The sequence below is a fragment of the Procambarus clarkii genome, chromosome 24 (genome assembly GCF_040958095.1).
Source record: "Procambarus clarkii isolate CNS0578487 chromosome 24, FALCON_Pclarkii_2.0, whole genome shotgun sequence".
NCBI classification, from domain to species: domain Eukaryota; kingdom Metazoa; phylum Arthropoda; class Malacostraca; order Decapoda; family Cambaridae; genus Procambarus; species Procambarus clarkii.
The window spans coordinates 4542526-4561387 of record NC_091173.1 but is presented as its reverse complement, the minus strand read 5'-3'; the positions used below and the strand labels follow the sequence as shown (position 1 = coordinate 4561387).

At 50.8% G+C, this 18862-nt stretch overlaps 1 protein-coding gene across 4 annotated transcripts in view; it reads left to right on the top strand.

Moving 5' to 3' along the window:
* vir (VIR_N domain-containing protein) overlaps positions 1 to 18862 on the top strand; it is a 274658-nt gene that overhangs the window by 167345 nt on the left and 88451 nt on the right. For all 4 annotated transcript variants that reach the window (XM_069330494.1, XM_069330493.1, XM_069330492.1 and 1 more), the window contains one exon: positions 9890 to 10062. In XM_069330494.1, the coding sequence (XP_069186595.1) occupies positions 9890 to 10062 (173 nt within the window). The remainder of the gene's footprint in view (positions 1 to 9889; positions 10063 to 18862) is intronic.

Here is an 18862-nt window from a genome sequence, read left to right as displayed (position 1 = left end):
CTTCAGGTTTGCTGTTTTTATTGCCTTCCCTATTTTGTTAAGGGCACTTTGTATACTCTTTGCATCTTTACCGGATCTTAGTGCCCTGTCTGCGTCTGAGATTCGGTGTCTGGCCTACCTCGACGACTGGCTGGAGTGGGCTCCCAGTCAGTCCGCTTGTCTGCTCGCCAGGGGATGGTTCTTTCCAGATCGCTGGGTTTGGTTTCCTGGTGATCTGGAGGTTTTTCCTTCTGTTTCCGTCCCGGGTTCGGACCTGGACCTTGTTTCAGGCGCTTGGGCCCCTCATTGTCTTCCCTCCAGAAGTGTTACTGCGGCTGTGGTCCCGCCTTTGGCTGTTCAGGAGGGGGTCCCGGGTTTGGCTACGGCGTCGGTTGGTTCCTACGGAGACTCCCCTTCCGCCTCTTGCATTCCTTGGGTTCCTCTGGGGATCTGGTGTTGGTGCTGCATCACCAGCTTCCTCTTTGGGGTTTTCGGGGTTCCGTGCCTTGGCACCTCCCCGAGCCTTCGCTCGATGTGTTCACGGACGGGTCGTCTCTCGGCTGGGGCTTTGTGACCAGTGTTCACCAGGTCGGCCGAGGTTGATGGAGTCTGTCTGTCCGTCGGGCTCACAGCCCGGTTCAGGTGTTCATGGCTGTCTGGTTTGCGCTTCGGAGGGTTTGGGTCACTAGGTACTCTACCATTCAGCTCTGTTTGGACTGTTCTCTGGTGGTTCTTGCCGGAACCACAGGGGGTTTGGTTAACTGTGTGGTTCGTGTCCGGGGTGTGTCCTGCGTCCTGGTGGACAGCTGTCTCGGTTCATTCCACTTCGTGGGTTGGCCAGTCGTCGCCGATTCGTTTTGTTGGCTCTGTTGGGCTTATGGACGTCTTCGGGTCGGCGTGGTCTAGGCGTCGCCCGTTTTGTGGCGCCCTTCCCACCTGCGAGAACTTCACGGTGGAGGCTTTCGGCAGGCCTGGTCGAGGTGGGGGGTACCTGTCCCTCTTCTCCCGGTCCAGCTGTTGCTTCGGGTTCTGGCTCGGTTGCAGCCCATTCCCACGAGAACAGTCCTTATGGTTCCATGGTGGCCGGCCCGGCCTTCTTTTCAGACGCTGCTTGATAGGTGTCCGTACCCGGGGCGTTTTTCCTGAGGCTTCGCCTCTTTCAGCAGGCCGAATCGGTCCTGTCCGTGACTGGTTCGGCCTTCTCTTTGGCTCTTCGAGTCTGGTATTTTGACGCGGGTATCACCATCTCTATGGTGTTCTGGTGGCTTTGTTGACGGTGTCCCACCTGCGAGCTTCGTCTTGGAGACAGTATGACGTTTATTACGTTTTCTCGTGTTTTGTTTCCCCTCCGGCCTGCTCATGAGTCGCCTGAGCCATCCTGGTCCTTGTTCAGGGTGCCTTTTTATCTTCCCCTCAGTTTGTGGTAACCCCTTCGGTTTCAGTTTCCTCCTCTTTGGTACTGGTGATAGCTTTATTGGTGTGCAGCCTTTCTCTGTCCTGGCGACGGTCGAGACGGCTGCTTTCCGGAGGGGTTCTTGGGGTATTGGTACTTGTTTGGTTTGGCCGGGGGGTACGTCCTGTGTTGTCCGGTTGTGCTTTTTGCTGTTGCCGGTGTACCGTGCCTGGGGATGCACTGTGGTTGATCCGGTTCCTTCGTTCCCTGTTTTCAGGGCTCGGGGCTCCCAGGTCGTCCGCAGTGTTTTCCTTCTTCCTGCGGTCTGTCTTTGCGCCCGTGCTGTTCAGACGTTTGCAGCATTTGCTGCTGTGTTGGTGACGTCTCGGGCTCGTTTCGGGCGCAGGGATTTGTGGGTCGCACAGGTTTTTGGCCGCCCATCCATATGTGCGTCTGTTCTTGGGCGTTCTTGTTGCCTTGGGTCGCAGGTTTGCGGCCGGTTGTCTTGGCTTTGCGTTGCAGAGTTTGTGGCGGCCGCCTCCCGGGATAGCCCTTTCTTTTCCTTCTCTTTGGGTATGAAGCTCCAGGGAGCCGTAGGGGCTCCCCACAGAAAACCAGCGTTGAATGTAATGAAACGCCATTTTCTGGGTGAGCCCCGGAGGCTCCCTGGAAACCCTCCCTCCCACCGGTCGGCGGTTTTTTCGCGTTGGTTGAAGCTTAGCTTCCGAACTGGAGATTGGCAGCCGGTGCGGTAGGTCCGGGGCTCCCCCCTCCCCCTCCCGGGGTGGGGAGGGCTGCGCGGACGATCGGCGCGGCAGTAAAGTGTGATGTTTGCTTGTTTGCTTGTTTCCTTGGGATTGTAGGGAGTTTTCTACCTCTCTGTTCGGTTTTTGTTGTAGTTTCTTACCAGGTGGGGTTTGTTTTGTTACGCCTACCTTTCTGGGTGCCTAACCCCGGTCGATGGCAGATAAGGAAAACCCCCAACCATATGGGGTTTTCCAGGGCCATTGCTCCCTGAAACCTCTCTGAAGGGGCCAGGTTCTGGCGCTGGTCCCTGGTAGGTCTGAACTCCTTAGCTAATGTCCCGGTCTAACATAACATACATTAGCCCGATAAGCTCCAGGGAGCCTCCGGGGCTCACCCAGAAAATGGCGTTTCATTACATTCAACGCTGGTTTTTTGGTTTTATAGTAAATCGTCAATTGTATCTTCTGATTTTTGTCTGTAGGGATAACGTTTCTATTAACAATATCTTTCAGGACCCTTTCTTCCGTTTTATGAGCTGTGGAAAAGAAGTTCCTGTAAAATAGTCTAATATTGGGTACAGGTGTTGTGTTAGTTGTCTCTTCAGAGGTTGCATGGCGTTTCACCTTCCTTCTTATGATGTCTTCAACGAAACCATTGGAGAAGCCGTTGTTGACTAGGACCTACCTTACCCTACAGAGTTCTTCATCGACTTGCTTCCATCCTGAGCTGTGGCTGAGAGCACGGTCGACATAAGTGTTAACAACACTCCTCTTGTACCTGTCTGGGCAGTCACTGTTGGCATTTAGGTACATTCCTATGTTTGTTTCCTTAATGTCGACTGCAGTGTGGAAACCTGCACTCATTTCCATGACTGTTTCATCTAGAAAGGGCAGCTTCCCATCCTTCTCCATCTCGTAAATGAAACGCAATACAGAATTCCGCTCAAATGCCTCCTTCAGCTCCTGCAGATGTCTGATATCAGGTACCTGTGTAAAAATGTCATCAACATACCTCCAGTATATGGCCGGTTTCAAGTTCATGTCGACTAAGACCTTTTTCTCGATGGTACCGATGTAGATGTTTGCAAACAGGACACCTGTTTGCGAACTTGGACACCAAACAGGACACCTGAAACAACCAACACCAAACAGGTGTTGGTTGTTTCAGTTTTGTTTCCTTCTGCGCCCCTTGTCTTTCCCCTGTTGTGGTCTAGTCTGACCCCCCCCACCCCCCGCCCTTCCTCCATGCATCCGGATCCTTACGGTCTGTGGGTTTGGGGGCGGGGCGGGGCTTCGATGGTCTTGAGACTTTGGCGATCTCGGTGAATTCCACTTCCAGGGTGGCGACGGAGGCATTCGAGCGTGTTCCTTCAGCAATGTTGTGTGAGTCTGCTTGTGGACTCCCTTCCTTAGTACTTTTCCGGCTGCCCTGGCTCTTTCTTGTGAGGCTGGGGCCTTGGGGGGCGGCTCGACCACAGGGCCTGCTGTGTGGGTTCCCAGGGCTGGAGAGGGGCTGACCTGAGGGGCCTCGGTCCTCGTTGGACCCTGCCGAGGTTTTCTACCCTTTGAACGGGACTTGCAGTTAGGAGGAGTGCGGTTTTTCTTTCCCCCCTCTCCGTATGTGTTGTCGGGCGCCGGCCCCTCTCCCGGTTCGGTTCCTTGTCCCTTGGATCCGTCAGTTCCGTCCTGTCGGTAGGTACTTTTCTCAGTTTATTCACCCTTCTTCTTTGGGACGGGCCTTCACCGTCATGTTCCCCTCTTCTCGGGGTTCTGCATGACTTTTGGTCTCGGGTGCGACTCTGCCTTTATGTGCCTCCGTGCTTTGTGCTTGCTTCTATATGTTCTCGAAGGTTCGCGAAGGTTTTCACTTCTTCCCGTTTTATTGGAATGTCTGTCGTCTTCCGGTGTGGCTTCCCTCTGATCCTTTCTAGGGCTTGTTGCTCCTCTTCAGTGCTTCTTTTCGGTTTTCGGTCCTGTTTCGTTCCTTTGTGATTGTATCTTCTCTCCTACAGGTTTGGGCTCTCCGTGCTTTGTCTCAGCTCTGCTCATTTTTTTTTTCAATATTCCCATTTTGGCGCCTTCTCACTGAGCGGGTTGTGCGGTTCGACCCTCCTGTCCTGCGCAGGGGTGCCAGATTGGGCTACGTGTAGCCCAATTTGGCTACTTATTGCCCAAATGACAGCCGGCTATGTATATTTTGCTCCTTACTCCGCTTTCCAGCTACTGTTGCAATATGCTGACTGTACTCTGCACAGGAATTCAATCATTAACAAAAATATTTTGTCTAGTTTTATAGTCAAATTCGTGATTTTTATTTCTTCAGCTTGCGACATCCAGCACCCCAAATCTGGCATCCCTGTCTGCGCATGCCCCGTGTTAGTTTGGTATGGGAGGTGTGCACAAGTGCTGTGTTCTGCGTCCTTTTCTCTCAGGTGCTTTGCCTCTCACTCATCTCAGTTCTCCAGTCCGTGCCCCATAGCTACTGGGGGTGTTCTGGATTGCCACTATGGGGAGGACGCCGGGTTTTCCCTGTGTATGGGTGTGGGGCTCCTCCTTCACCTCTACCCTACTCTTCTCCTGCATGTGCGGTTCTGCCTTCTTCCACTGGCGGTGCTCCCAGAATCTTCTCGGCTATGTTGTGTAATTACCTAAGTGTAGTTACAGGATGAGAGCTACGCTCGTGGTGTCCCGTCTTCCCAGCACTCTTTGTCATATAACGCTTTGAAACTACTGACGGTCTTGGCCTCCACCACCTTCTCACTTAACTTGTTCCAACCGTCTACCACTCTATTTGCGAAGGTGAATTTTCTTATATTTCTTCGGCATCTGTGTTTAGCTAGTTTAAATCTATGACCTCTTGTTCTTGAAATTCCAGGTCTCAGGAAGTCTTCCCTGTCGATTTTATCAATTCCTGTTACTATTTTGTATGTAGTGATCATATCACCTCTTTTTCTTCTGTCTTCTAGTTTTGGCATATTTAATGCTTCTAACCTCTCCTCGTAGCTCTTGCCCTTCAGTTCTGGGAGCCACTTAGTAGCATGTCTTTGCACCTTTTCCAGTTTGTTGATGTGCTTCTTAAGATATGGGCACCACACAACAGCTGCATATTCTAGCTTTGGCCTAACAAAAGTCATGAACAATTTCTTTAGTATATCGCCATCCATGTATTTAAATGCAATTCTGAAGTTAGAAAGCATAGCATAGGCTCCTTGCACAATATTCTTTATGTGGTCCTCAGGTGATAGTTTTCTATCTAGAACCACTCCTAGATCTCTTTCTTTATCAGAATTCTTTAAAGATTTCTCACATAATATATAGGTTGTGTGGGGTCTATGTTCTCCTATTCCACATTCCATAACATGACATTTATTAACATTAAATTCCATTTGCCAAGTGGTGCTCCATATACTTATTTTGTCCAGGTCTTCTTGAAGGGCATGACAGTCATCTAAATTTCTTATCCTTCCTATTATCTTAGCATCATCAGCAAACATGTTCATATAATTCTGTATACCAACTGGTAGATCATTTATGTACACAATAAACATCACTGGTGCAAGAACTGAACCCTGTGGTACTCCACTTGTGACATTTCTCCATTCTGATACATTGCCTCTGATTACTGCCCTCATTTTTCTATCAGTCAGAAAATTTTTCATCCATGATAGAAGCTTACCTGTCACCCCTCCAATATTTTCCAGTTTCCAGAACAACCTCTTATGTGGAACTCTGTCGAAAGCCTTTTTTAGGTCCAGATAGATGCAGTCAACCCAACCATCTCTTTCCTGTAATATCTCTGTGGCTCGATCATAGAAACTGAGTAAATTCGATACACAGGATCTTCCAGATCGAAAACCATACTGTCTGTCTGATATTATATCATTTCTCTCTAGGTGTTCTACCCATTTAGTTTTGATTAGTTTTTCCAATACTTTCACTATTACACTTGTCAATGATACAGGTCTATAATTGAGGGGGTCTTCCCTGCTGCCACTTTTGTAGATTGGAACTATGTTTGCCTGTTTCCACCCGTCTGCTACGATTCCTGTACACAGGGATGCCTGAAAGATCAGGTGAAGTGGAATGCTGAGCTCAGATGCACATTCTCTCAGAACCCATGGTGAAACGCCATCTGGGCCAGCTGCTTTGTTCTTACCGAGCTCCTTGAGCATTTTTTCCACTTCGTCTCTAGACACCTCTATGTGTTCTATGTTGTTCTCTGGAATTCTTATTGTATCTGGTTCCCTAAAGATTTCATTTTGTACAAACACACTTTGGAACTTTTCGTTTAGTGTTTCACACATTTCCTTTTCATCTTCCGTGAATCTATTTCCCATTTTCAACCTCTGAATATTATCCTTTACCTGCAATTTGTTGTTTATGAATTTATAGAATAGACCTGGTTCTGTTTTACATTTGTCCGCAATCCCTTTTTCAAAATTTCTTTCTGCCTCTCTCCTCACTGCCGTGTAGTTGTTTCTCGCATCTTTGTATCGCTGGTATGTTTGGGGGTTCGGCCTCTTCCTGTATTGATTCCATTTTTGTGTCTTTCGGTCTCTAGCCCTCTCGCAATTTCTATCTTTACACGTTCGTGCCTACGTTCTGCAGGTGAGTTTATTGGGTCTGGTGTCTCTTTAGGAGACGCTGGTTTGTGGTTTAGGATACGAATATAAGAACATCAGAACTTAGATGACTGCAGAAGGCCTATTGGGTCAAACGAGGCAGCTCCCATTTCTACCCATCCAGTCCCACTCGTATGCATGTCCAACCCATGCTTTAGTCACTCTAAGGGCCTCACTTTCACCATGTTATGAGGTACAATGGAGGGGGTGCATGTTATGAGGTAAATGTTATTGTGTCAGGATGTTATGAGGTGACGTTTTGCTGCAGTTTTCATACTGCGGATGCGCGTTGGGGATTAGTTGTGGCGTTTTGTTTGGCCCTTCTGTGCTTCTTCCTTGGCCTTCCTTGTTTGTCTTATGTTATTTGTTACAAGGGAGATCACGGCCCCGTTTTTCATGGTCTTCTCTGGGTCACTTATTCTTTGCCCGTCTTGCAGTGCCTGGCTAATAGATAATAGATAATGTAAACATTAGCAATAAAAAGGATGGAAAGTTTCTTGGCCTATACTTAGACAAGAGACTCAACTTCTGCACCCACATACAACACATAACTAAGAAAGTCTCTAAATCAGTTGGGATACTCTCCAAGATCAGACATTATGCACCCCATTATGCACCCCAGACATTATGCATTCTTACCTGTCAATTAACTATTGTGCAGGTTCTTGGGCCTGCTGGGCTCTATCATATCTACGCTTGATGCAGTGTGTGGAGTCAGCCTCCACCACGTTACTTCCTCATGCATTCCATTTGTCTATTACTCTGACTCTGGAATGCTTCTTTCCAACGTCTCTACAGCTCCTTTGGGCACTCATTCCGCCTGTGTCCCCCTGGTGCGTGTGCCCCTTGGGTTCCATAGTCTGTCTTTATCTACCTTTTCGATTCCTCTGAGGATCTTGAATGTGGTGATCATATCCTTGTAGCTCTTACCCCTTGGTTCGGGTACTGGTCTGGTGGCATACCTTTGCACATTTTTCCATTTAGTCTTGTGTTGGGGCATGACCAACGACTGTGTGTGTTGTTGGGACATGACCAGTAGCTCTGTGTGTTGTTGGGACATGACCAGTAGCTCTGTGTGTTGTTGGGACATGACCAGCAGCTCTGTGTGTTGTTGGTCATGTACCTTTCGTTCCCGTTGCTACCTGCCTTCTTCGTTCCTCATCTTCCTTCTACACTCTTGTACCTAGCCGCTGGTGCTGGGGCTGTTCTTCTAGTCTTTTTCTTATGTTTTTCTGTTTTTTCTCATTTGCTCCTTGACATTGTTGTGTGTTTTGTTTGTGCCCTTTGGGCTCTCCTCTTGCCAGGTTTGGGTTCTTGGTTCCTGGCTTACCCTGCCTGTTAGTGTTTTCACGATTTCGCGGTGTCCCTTCTCTGCAGTCTTGTGTCGGACCCGTAGTCTCCAATCTCCTGGTGGGCTCGCTGGCGTTGGGGCATTTTTCTGTACGGCAGACGTTCCATCTCCCCTTTGCCAGCTTGGGTTTCCGGCTCTGCTTGCTCGGTGGTCGCACCCAAGATCTTCCCGCGGTTCCGCCTCTTCCTAGGCTCGATTGGCTCATGGCGAAGCTGATTTGGTTCTGCCTCGCGCCTCTCACCTTCTGTTGGTGGTGGGGTAACTTCGTTGATGGTGTCCCACGGTCCTTCCTTTTCTTTTCTGGCCCTTCTTAAGTTGCTGCGTTTCTTGGCGTGGTCTTGTCCTTTTCTTGTGGAGGTTAGGGGCCGTCATCTTGCCACATACTGTTGCCTCGTATCGTGCGGCGCTGGCAGAGCCGCTTCACCTTGCTTTTGGTCTTGCTGTAACGTCTGTGCCATTTTGCAAGCTGTCTCATGCGTTGTTTCACCTCCGGCCTGCTCATGTGCTGCCTGAACCATTCTTGGCATTGGACAGGTTGCTCTCTTTTTTTCTCTTCTCCTCGGTTTGTTGTGGCCCCTTCGGTTCAGGATTGTTTCTCGAAGGCTCTTTTCCTGTTGGCATTGGGCTCTGGGGGTCGGGTCAGTGGGCTTCATGCTCTCCTCCGGTCGTAGCGATAGGTTTGTTCGTCTGCAGTCGTCTCCTTCCTTTCTGGTATAGATTGAGACAGCTGCTTTCCGGAGGGGTCCTTGGGTTGTTGATGCTTGGTTGGTCAGGCCAGGGGTGCATTATGTTTTGTGTCCGGTTACAGCCCTCCGCCGTTATTTGCGCGCCTCGGCTTCTGTGTCCGGGGGATGCGCTTTGGGTTGATCCGGTTTCTCTTCTCGGGTGTGTGTCACCCAGGTCGTCTGCAGAGTTATTCAGGCTAGCCATCTTGTGGTTTATCCCCGTGCCCATGACATTTGTAAGTTCCATGCTCTTGCTGCCGTCTTTGACAACATGTCCTGGACTGACATTCGGGCGCAGGGTTTTTGGCAGTCGAACAGGGTCTTGGCTGCGCGGTACCTCGTGTACATTCCTGGGCCTAGTCGGGCCTGTGTCGCTTTGGGTCGGCGGTTGCAGCCACAACTGCAATCATTGACTCAGTTGTGGTCTAGTTGTACCTAGAACCTGGGGTACATAGGTACACAAATAGGTACCTGGGAGTTAGACAGCTGCTATGGGCTAATTCCTGGGGGTTAACAAAAAGGGGGCCTGTTCGAGAACCGGGCTGCGGGGACCCTAAGCACAGAAATCATCTCAAAATAACCTCAAGATAATCTCTCAGGTTGACGGGTTTGTTATCAGTCTATGAACGCTTCGCTTGGGCTGCCTGGGCGGAAGCCCCTCTCGAGGGAGGGGGGTCGCTAATGAGTGAGAGCGCTAGTTGATTAGATATTTGCTTGTTTGTTGTTTCCTCTTGGGGGGAGTTCTTGAGCTATATTTGGTCTTGGGTTGCAATGTTTTACCAGTTGGGGTTTGTAATGGTTCACCTACCTTTCTGGGTGATACCTCCGGTTGATGGCAGACATGTATACTTTCACAAAGAGGAGTGTTCATAGGCCATTGCTCCCTGCTCATCTCTGAGGGAACCAAGTTCTGGCTCGTGGTTCCCGGTAGGCAAAGAACTCCAATTAAATGATGCTCTGGACTAATATAGTGAATATCAGTCCGTTAGCTTCTGGAAGCCTCCGGGGCCCAACCCATAAAATGGCATTTCATTTCATTACATTACATTCAATGCTGTTTTTTTCCACACCAGCTAAATCCTGATGATGATTCTATGGAAGCTGATGAAGCAGAAGGCAGGATTGATTTACCATCAAACTGGAGTACAAATATTCCAGATTCCTTAGTTCAAGCAATAAATTCTTGTGTGAGGGAAATACTGAGAGTGTATAAATATGCTGACCAGCTGCTGGCTCAACCACACAGGTATGTTCTTGACTGTAATGATGTATAACACGCTTTTATATTTGAATATAAGTGTATATTAAGACATTCCTCTCCTTGTGTAGCCTTTTGACTATTATAATATCTAGAGAGCACTAGTATATTTTTATACTTTTCTGATTAACTGAATGGCTATATTCCCATATACAGCTAGATATATACCTTCACTTATTAATTAAGGACCCCAACACTCAGTAGTAAACCTGCCTTACCTGTAGGCCCCAGTCAGAGCATGTACACTTTGGGCAAACTTTCACCTTAACTCTGCAACCAGCTGATAAACTGCTTGGCAGCAGGCAGGCAGCTTAGAAAATGACTTCTCATAGATATCAATACATTCATGAATTGATTGCACTTCAAATCTTTTTTTTCTGGGAGGGGGGGCCTCGTCGGCTCCCCGCAGCTATCCAGGCTGAATAGATATGTATAACTTTCTGGCATCAGTCAATATGCATGGAGTTCTTGCCTGGCAGGGACCATGAGCCACAACCTGGCCCCCCCCTCAAGAGAGGCACAAGGAGAAATGGCCAATAGAAACCCCCGTGTGGTTGCGAGCATTCTATGTCTGCCATAGACTGGATCTGGCATCCAGAAAGGTAGGCGTTCCAAAACAAATTTTCTAAAATCTGGTGAAACTATTGCTACCAAAAGCCGAACGAGTGGACAGAACTCCCCAAACTAAAATTAGCAAACAAGCATGACGATGTTTTTGTTTTTCTGCCTGGTGAGGGAGGTCTGCCTTGGTGGTTGCCCCTTCTGTGTTGGGGTGTATATATCTATCATTATATCTGTTCTCAGTTTTTGTGTGGTTGGTGGCACCCCTTGCTAGGGCTCCCCGTGAGTGGACACGTTCCAGGGGTTCAGCTATTAGCAGTTTGTTTGGTAGTCTTGGGGCTGGTTTGCAGTACCCTGCCTGGGCTTCCCTTAGCATGTTAATAAGGCGAAGAGCCCTGGGAAACCCCGCAGGGGCTCCGTTGTCCGATGGATGTGATCCTCGAGTCCCCTCTTGCTTCGTGCGAGTCGGAAGGTTGCTCTGTCCCATTGTCTCTGGGTAACACTCACTGGTTGTGCCTCAGCCATGCTGCCTGTTGGGTCGGTGATTCTTTTGACCCGGAGTCATGCAACATTTGTTGCCTGTACGTGCTCCAGTTCACCCCAAGTAACTGATCATGATATGAGGGTGCAGGCGGCAGCTGCTTTGCATGCTAGGTTTAGGTTACTGCAACATGCTAGGTTAGTTGCTTCCCCGGATGCCCCGAGACTGCCCCGTTTTGGTTTTAGGGACCCGGGCTTGGGGGTGGGAGTCGCTTCAGCTCTGGTTCCGTCCTCCTCCCCTTGTCCTTTCCCTTTTGTTGTCCATCCGGTTCGTTTCCTGTTGCTTCTGGCTCCAAAGCGTCTGAGGGTTTTGGAGTTAGGGCAGGGTTTAGTTGGCGTTGAGACTCGGGCAGTCTCGGGGGAGTCCCCTTCTGGGGTGGTGGTGGAGGCATTTGAGCCTGGTCCTCCTGCCGGAGCTTCTGGGTCTTACCAGTGGGCCCTCTTCGTTCCTGCTTTTTCAGCTGCTGCTGCCTTTACTTTAGAGGCAGGGGGTGTGGAGGACGGCTCGGCCCTGGATCCTCAGGGTGAGGTTCCTGAGGCGGGGGAGAAGTTGACTTGGGGGTATTGTGCCTCATTGGACCCCGCTTGGGTTTTTGTACCCTCGGAGCGGGGCTTGGTGTTACAGGGTGTGGGGTTCTCTTTTGCTTCCTCCTTCTACGAGTTGGATCTGGTGTCTACCCCTCTCCAGGTTCAGTTCCGTGATCCCGACAGCTCTTCGGTTTCGTCTTTCCGGAGGTTTCTGGCTTCTTGAGTCCAGTCCCAGTGGGTGCACTACGCTCTTGTGGCTTACCTCCTGCGCGACCTGGATTTTGCTTTCGTGATGGATCCACGTTCCTTTGTGTATGGATCTTTGTGTCTTTACTGGGTTCGTTATGAAGTTCCGGAGTCGTCCTGGTTAGCAGACTGCCCTTTCTTCTCTTTGGAGGCATGTCATACATTCTATCGGTCTCGTACACTTGAGTGGCAGGAGGCTCAGATGGCAATGCAAGTTTTCCTGGGGGACGCATTTAAGCACCTCAATGAGTGCTTGTTTGCCCATGCCCATCCGCGGGATGTTGGTGTGATGCAGCTTCATGTGCTGTTTCCTTCCCTTTAGGCTGCATTGGTCGCGGACGACTTGCGTGTTGCCTTCGGCGGCGCGTGCTTTGTCTACGCTGTTGAAGCTGTTCGCGCCGTTCCTGCGGGATGCGGTTTCGCGGTTTTTTGCTTCTCGGCTCGCGTGTCGACAGGCGGTGCTTGCTTCTGCCTTGGGATCTGCTTGGGCCCCGGCTCTTAGATTGTCTTCGTCCTTTTGTCCATTACTGTTTGCAGAGTCTGCAGTGATGCAGTATCTGCAGGCGACTTCAGCTCTTTGCTGTCCTATGTTGGAATTGTTGGGCCTCCGATGGGGGATCGTGCCAGTCGGGGTCAGGGTTCTTTCATTCTTGGTAGGCCAATGGTGTCAGGTTCGGCACCAGTGCAGCGTTTGGTGCCGCCTGTTTCTGTTCTGTGCGGGGATAGCTCTTTGCTCCGTTTGGGTGCTCATAAGGTGTCGTCTTGGAATGGGTTCGCTTGGGCATGGTCGAACCGACCTCGTCACTCAGGTGGGTTTCCCTGTAACGGGGGATGGGGGAAATAGCTCTCTTTTGTCCATTATTCCAACCCCCAGTTAACTAACGAGGCCGGGGAAAACAGCTCTCTCTAGTCCGTTATCCCGTCCTCAGTTAGCTAACTATTCTAGAGCACCTCCAGAGTTCCTAAGGCAACCTCTCTCATTCAACACCTTGTAACCTAGGTATTTGCCTACCTAGGTGCTAAGACTACAAGGCGCCGTAACTTGATCAGCTACCCTGGTAGCTGGATATACACCTGGAAGATACTGGAGGGCCAAGTACCAAATCTACACAGTAAAATAACAACGTACTGGAGTGAACGATATGGAAGAAAATGCAGAATAGAACCAGTGAAGAGCATAGGTGCCATAGGCACAATCAGAGAACACTGTATAAACATCAGAGGTCCGCGGTTGTTCAACGTCCTCCCAGCAAGCATAAGAAATATTGCCGGAACAACCGTCGACATCTTCAAGAGGAAACTAGATTTATTCCTCCTAGGAGTGCCGGACCAACCGGGCTGTGGTGGGTATGTGGGCCTGCGGGCCGCTCCAAGCAACAGCCTAGTGGACCAAACTCTCACAAGTCAAGCCTGGCCTCGGGCCGGGCTTGGGGAGTAGAACAACTCCCAGAACCCCATCAACCAGGTATCAACCAGGTACCCGAAAGTCTAGAGAGAACTCTAGAATACATTTCACTGCCACAAATGTTTAAGAGAAACGAAATGAGAGAGATGAATAATGAGGTAATTAGTGAGGGTTTGGGGCGAGAGAGGTAGAGAGGTGGGAGGAGCGAGGAGGGTCATTAGCTGAAAGGGAAAGTTCGGAGAGGGGTGGAGGGAGAGGAGTAGATAGGTAGAAGTAGAAGTGTAGATAGTAGAATTAGAAGAGTAGATAGTAGAAGAAGAAATGCTGCCACCATCCATTCAAGACCATTATATACAAGACAAGGAATGGAACTTGTCTGTATCACAAAATTCTCAAAGATGTTAACACGAGGTCATTATTAGTCTGTTCCATCTGTATCATGTATTCATTAAATCATGAAACCGCAGAGGCTTTCTTATCTCAACTCAAAAACTCTAGGGAACAAAGTTAAAGACCATTTAAATAATAAATTCAATTATATTTCACATGATAAGTATCATAATTTAATCAATTCAATTAAAATGTTAAAGATTAATATGCAAAGTGAGTCATCATCCAAGAATTTGAGAACCCTACAACTGTCTGCCCCTGATCATCACACAACATATGTAAACACGACCAAGTCACCTTAATGTTCAACTCACCAAGTGTCTGCCTATAGCTGGACAGAGGGGGGGGGGGGGGAGTCTGCAGCTGTCAGGCAGCGTCACCCCCGTCCGACCGACAGCCTGTCTCGGCTGTTGTCCTCTGCTGTGCTGGCTCCTATTATATCTTGTTAATGCTCGAATCGATAGCTCTCCGATTATATATTGGGATACCTAGTAGCTAACTCCGCCCACAAGTAGGTAGCCTCCGGCTCTCTACCAAGCCACTCCTTAAACGTCGGCATGTTTGAAGGCCAATTATCAGATTAGCAGAGGCAAGGTGAAATTCGCATGATCTGACCTCAGGTCACTTGAGGTCATTAACGCTTAGAGGTGTGAGTCTCAGGCCGACCAAACTGGCGCCTTCTCAAATCCCTGTCTGTGACTCCTGAATCTCTCTGTATTAAATACAACTAAACCAAACACTTTTACAGTGTTACATCCCCACCTGTTTCCGGTTCTGAAACGGGACTGCGCGGACCTCCGGTTCATTCTAGACTTGTTCCGTCTGAACCTGTGGGTTTATTTCCCCTCCTTTTGGATGACTACTTTGTCCCAGGTCTGTCTTCTGTTGGAGCCGGGTGCTTGGATGGTGTCCCTAGATCTCAAGGGCATGTATTGGCACGTCCCTCTTCATCCGGGGTTCAGGGACTGGCTCGGTTTGGTTGTAGGGCGTGAAGGTTACTGCTTTCGTTGCTTTCCATTCAGCTTGAATCTGGTGCGTCGGGTTTTCATTCACTTTATCCAGGTCGTGGTGGCCCGCCTGCGTCTGTTAGGTGTTCAGGTTCTGGCCTACCTCAATGACTTGCTGGTTTGGGCTTCCAGCCCCTTCACGTGTCTGCTCACCAGGGATTTGGTACTTTCCCAGCTCGCGGGTTCAGGTTCCTGGTGAACTGGCGGAAGTCCCATCTGGTTCCCTCCCAGGTTCGGTCTTGGCTGGGTTTTGTATGGGGCGCTGTTTTGCCTGCATTCCCACTTTCGTCTGTTCCTGAGGGGCTCCCGGGTCACGCAACGGTTGCTCGAGGGTTTGTTCGGGAACCTGAACTTTGCAATGATGGTCTACCCGCAGAGTCGGGTGTGGCTTCATCGGCTGTTCTGGTTCCTTCGAGGACATCCCTTCCACCTCTTTCGCGACTGTTGGGTTTGGTCTCCGGGGCTTTGCATCGGTCGCTGTGTTGCCGGCTTCCTCTATGGGTTTTTCGGAGTTCAGTGCCTTGGTGCCTACCCGAGCCCTCGCTAGATGTGTTCACAGACAAGTCGTCTCAAGGCTGGGGCTTTATGACCAATGCTCACTATGCTGGCCAAGGACAGTGGGGTCCATCCTTCCATTGGGCTCACAGCATGGTGTGGAGGTTCACGGCTGGAAGGATATCGTTCCGGAGGGTTCGGGGTACTCGCAGATGGACAATCCCGATCCATTCAAACTGTTCCCCAGTGGTTCATTGCCTGAACCGAAGGGGTTCCATGCTATCCTTGGCTCTTTGGGACTGGTCACTTCCCGTTCTCCTCGGAGAACTTTCAAATCCAAGGATCCCTACACAATGGCTGTACTCTTCAAATCACTTGTGCTGTCCTGTCTTGAGTACTACTCAGTACTCACTATCCTCTTCAGAGCAGGAGAGATTGCTGAAATAGAGGGAATACAGAGAACATATACGGCATACATAGATGCGATAAAGCACCTAAATTATTGGGATCGTCTCAAAGCTCTCCAAATGTACTCACTAGAAAGGAAACGAGAAATATATCAAATAATATACACGTGGAAAATACTGGAGTGCCAGGCCCCAAATCTACACAAGAAAATAACAACATACTGGAGTGAACGATAGAAAATGCAGAATAGAACCAGTGAAGACCAGAGGTGCCATAGGCACAATTAGAGAGAACTGTATGAACATCAGAGGTCCGCAGTTGTTCAACGTCCTACCAGCGAGCATCAGAAATATTGCCGGAACAGCTGTGGACATCTTCAAGAGAAAACTAGATTGTTTTCTACAAGGAGTGCCAGACCAACTGGGCTGTGGTGGGTATGTGGGCCTGCGGGCCGCTCCAAGCAACAGCCTGGTGGACCAAACTATCACAAGTCAAGCCTGGCCTCGGGCCGGGCTTGGGGAGTAGAACAACTCCCAGAATCCCATCAAGCAGGTATCAAGCAAGTAACCCAAGGGTAGTACTTACAGGTGCTTAGGGAAGGTAGCCCTAAGCACATGGAGCCCAGTACATTATAGTTACTTCTGGCCAACGTACCACAAACAGTAGGAAACACCACAAGGGCACAAAATCCTGCAAGAAATCGAGGCCAGAGTTTAGAAGCATCCCAGATTGCATCAGCCTACAAACTGAAGGTGTAAGTAGCCGGCTACCAGTGGGTAGGTGAGGGTTCTACCGGCTATTGATTGGGGGGGGGGGGGGTGTCCTGGGTTCCGCCCTCCCGGGAGGGGAGGGCTGTGCGGACAAGTGGCAGTGGTAAATGACGTTTGCTAGTTTTATTGTTTCCTCATATTTCTGGGGGGAGCCCCGTCGGCTCCCCGGAGCTATCCCAGGCTGATATGCTAATGTCAGACTTTGGCATCAGTCATGTGTATGGAGTTCTTAGGCCTACCGGGGACCACGGCCAGAACCGGGCCCCCTCAGAGAGGCAAGGGGAGCAATGGCCTATAGAAGCCCCCGTGTAGTTGGAAGCATTCTATGTCTGCCATCGACCGGAACAGGCACCCAGAAAGGTAAGCGCCCCAAAACAAACCCCTATTCTGGTTAAAATTGCTACCTAAAACCGAACTAGTGGATAGAACTCCCCCAACCGAAAACAAGCAAACTAGTGTGACGTCACACACTGCCGCGCCGCTGTCTGCGCAGCTCCCCCCTCCCCGGGAGGGGGAAGGGGGAGCCCCAGACCCCCCGCGCCGGCTACCCACACCTCAGTTCTTGAGGCTGATGCTATAGGCGATGGTCGTGTGCTCTGGCTCCGGTGTCGCTACTGCACTGTGCTTTGAGTGTGGTGTTAGTTTTGTGGGTGCGAGAGCCAGGAGTTATCTTCAGTACTCGGGCTGCATGCGCCTAGGGCTGCCTTCCCTAGGTGCCCTGTAAGTACTGCCCTTGGGGCTTGGGGCCACCTTCCACAGGCTCCTCGGGGTCTGCCTCTGCTGGTCCGTTTTACCTTTCGGTTTTTCGGCCGCCTGTTGGGCTCTTGGGTGTTCTGTTCTCCCTTGTTACCGGCAGGTAAGAGGCAGTTTGCACTGGTAGGGGCGCAGGGTGCTGCTCAGCTTGTAATTCCCGACATCGCGGCCGGCTCTGTTCCTTGGGGTTCGCTGTCCTCTTGCGGGGTTTTGTTTTTCTTTTTGTTTTTGCCTGGTGGGGGGTTCTGTCATTTTATTCAGTTTGTTTTTGCCCTTCCACTGTTCTCCTCGGTGGCGCCTCCTGCTAGGTCCCCGTGAGTGTACACGTCCCTGGGGTTCAGCTTTAGAAGTTTGCTTGGTAGTTTTGGGCGCCGGTTTGCAGCACCCTGCCTGGGACTACCTGAGCGCGAGTCCTGTTAAAGTAAACGCTCAGGACCCTGGGAATCCCCTAGGGGGCGCGTGGGTCCGATGGATGTGACCCCGGAGTCCCCACTCGCTGTGTGCGAGTTTGAGGGTTGCTCGGTCCCCTTGTCTCAGGGTGACCCTCATTGTTTTTGCCTCTGCCACGCTGCCTGTTGGGTCGGTGATACTTTCGACCCTGAGTCCTGTGAGTGTTGCTGCTTGCTTGTGACTCAATTTACCCAATCCTCTGATGATTCTATTCGGGTACAGGCGGCACGTGCGTTGCAGTCTAGGTTTCGTCTGTTGCAACGCGCTCGGTTGGTTGCTTCCCCGGATGCCCCGGGGCTGCCCCGCTTTGCTTTTCGAGACCCGGACTTGGGGGTGGGGGTCGCTTCGATCCTGGTTCAGTCCGCACCTCCTCGTCCTTCCCCTTCTGTTCGTTCTGGTCCCCCGCCCCTGCTTCCGGCCCCGAAGCGTCTGAGGGTTTCGGGGTCGGAGCAGGGGTTACTTGATCTCGAGACTCGGGCAGCTTCGGGGGTTGCCCCTTCCGGGGGGGTGGCAGAGGCATTCGAGTCTTGTCTCCCGGCCGAAGCTTCAGGGTCTGACCAGTGGGCCCCCCTTCCTCCAGCTTTTCCGGCTGCTCCGTCCTTGTCTTGTGGGGTCGGGGCTTGGGGAGAGGACTCGGCCTCGGGTCCTGTGGTGACGGACCTCGAGGCTGGGGAGGGGCTGACTTGGGGGCCTTGGGCCCCGCTGGACCCCGCCTGGGTTTTTCTTCCCACTGAGCGGGGCTTATTGTTACAAGAAGTGGGGTTTTCTTTCCCCCCCTCTGCGTACGAGTTGGATTTGGTGTCGGCCCCTCCCCGGGTACGGTTCCGTGTTCCCCCGGGTACGTCGGTTCCGTCCTTCCGGAGGTTTTCGGCTTATCGCATCCAACCTGGTGTGGTGCGAGCGGCCTTTGCAGCTTTCCTCCTGCGTGACCCGGATTATGCCTCGGAAATGGATCCGTCCACGTTCAGGTTTGGGACTCCGTTCCCTTTCTGGCTCCGTTACGAGGTTCCGGAGTCGTCCTGGCTAGCAGACTGCCCCTTGTTTGGTCTGGATTCCTGGCATTCTTTCTGTCGTTCCCGCACGCTGGAGTGGCGGGAAGCTTCCACGGTGCTTCAGGTTTTCCTGGGGGGTGAACTTGAGTACCTGAATGAGTGCTTGTTTGCCCCTGCCCTTCCCCGCGATGTGGGCGTTATTCAGCTCCATGTGCAGGTTCCCTCCCTTTCGGCGGCGCTCGT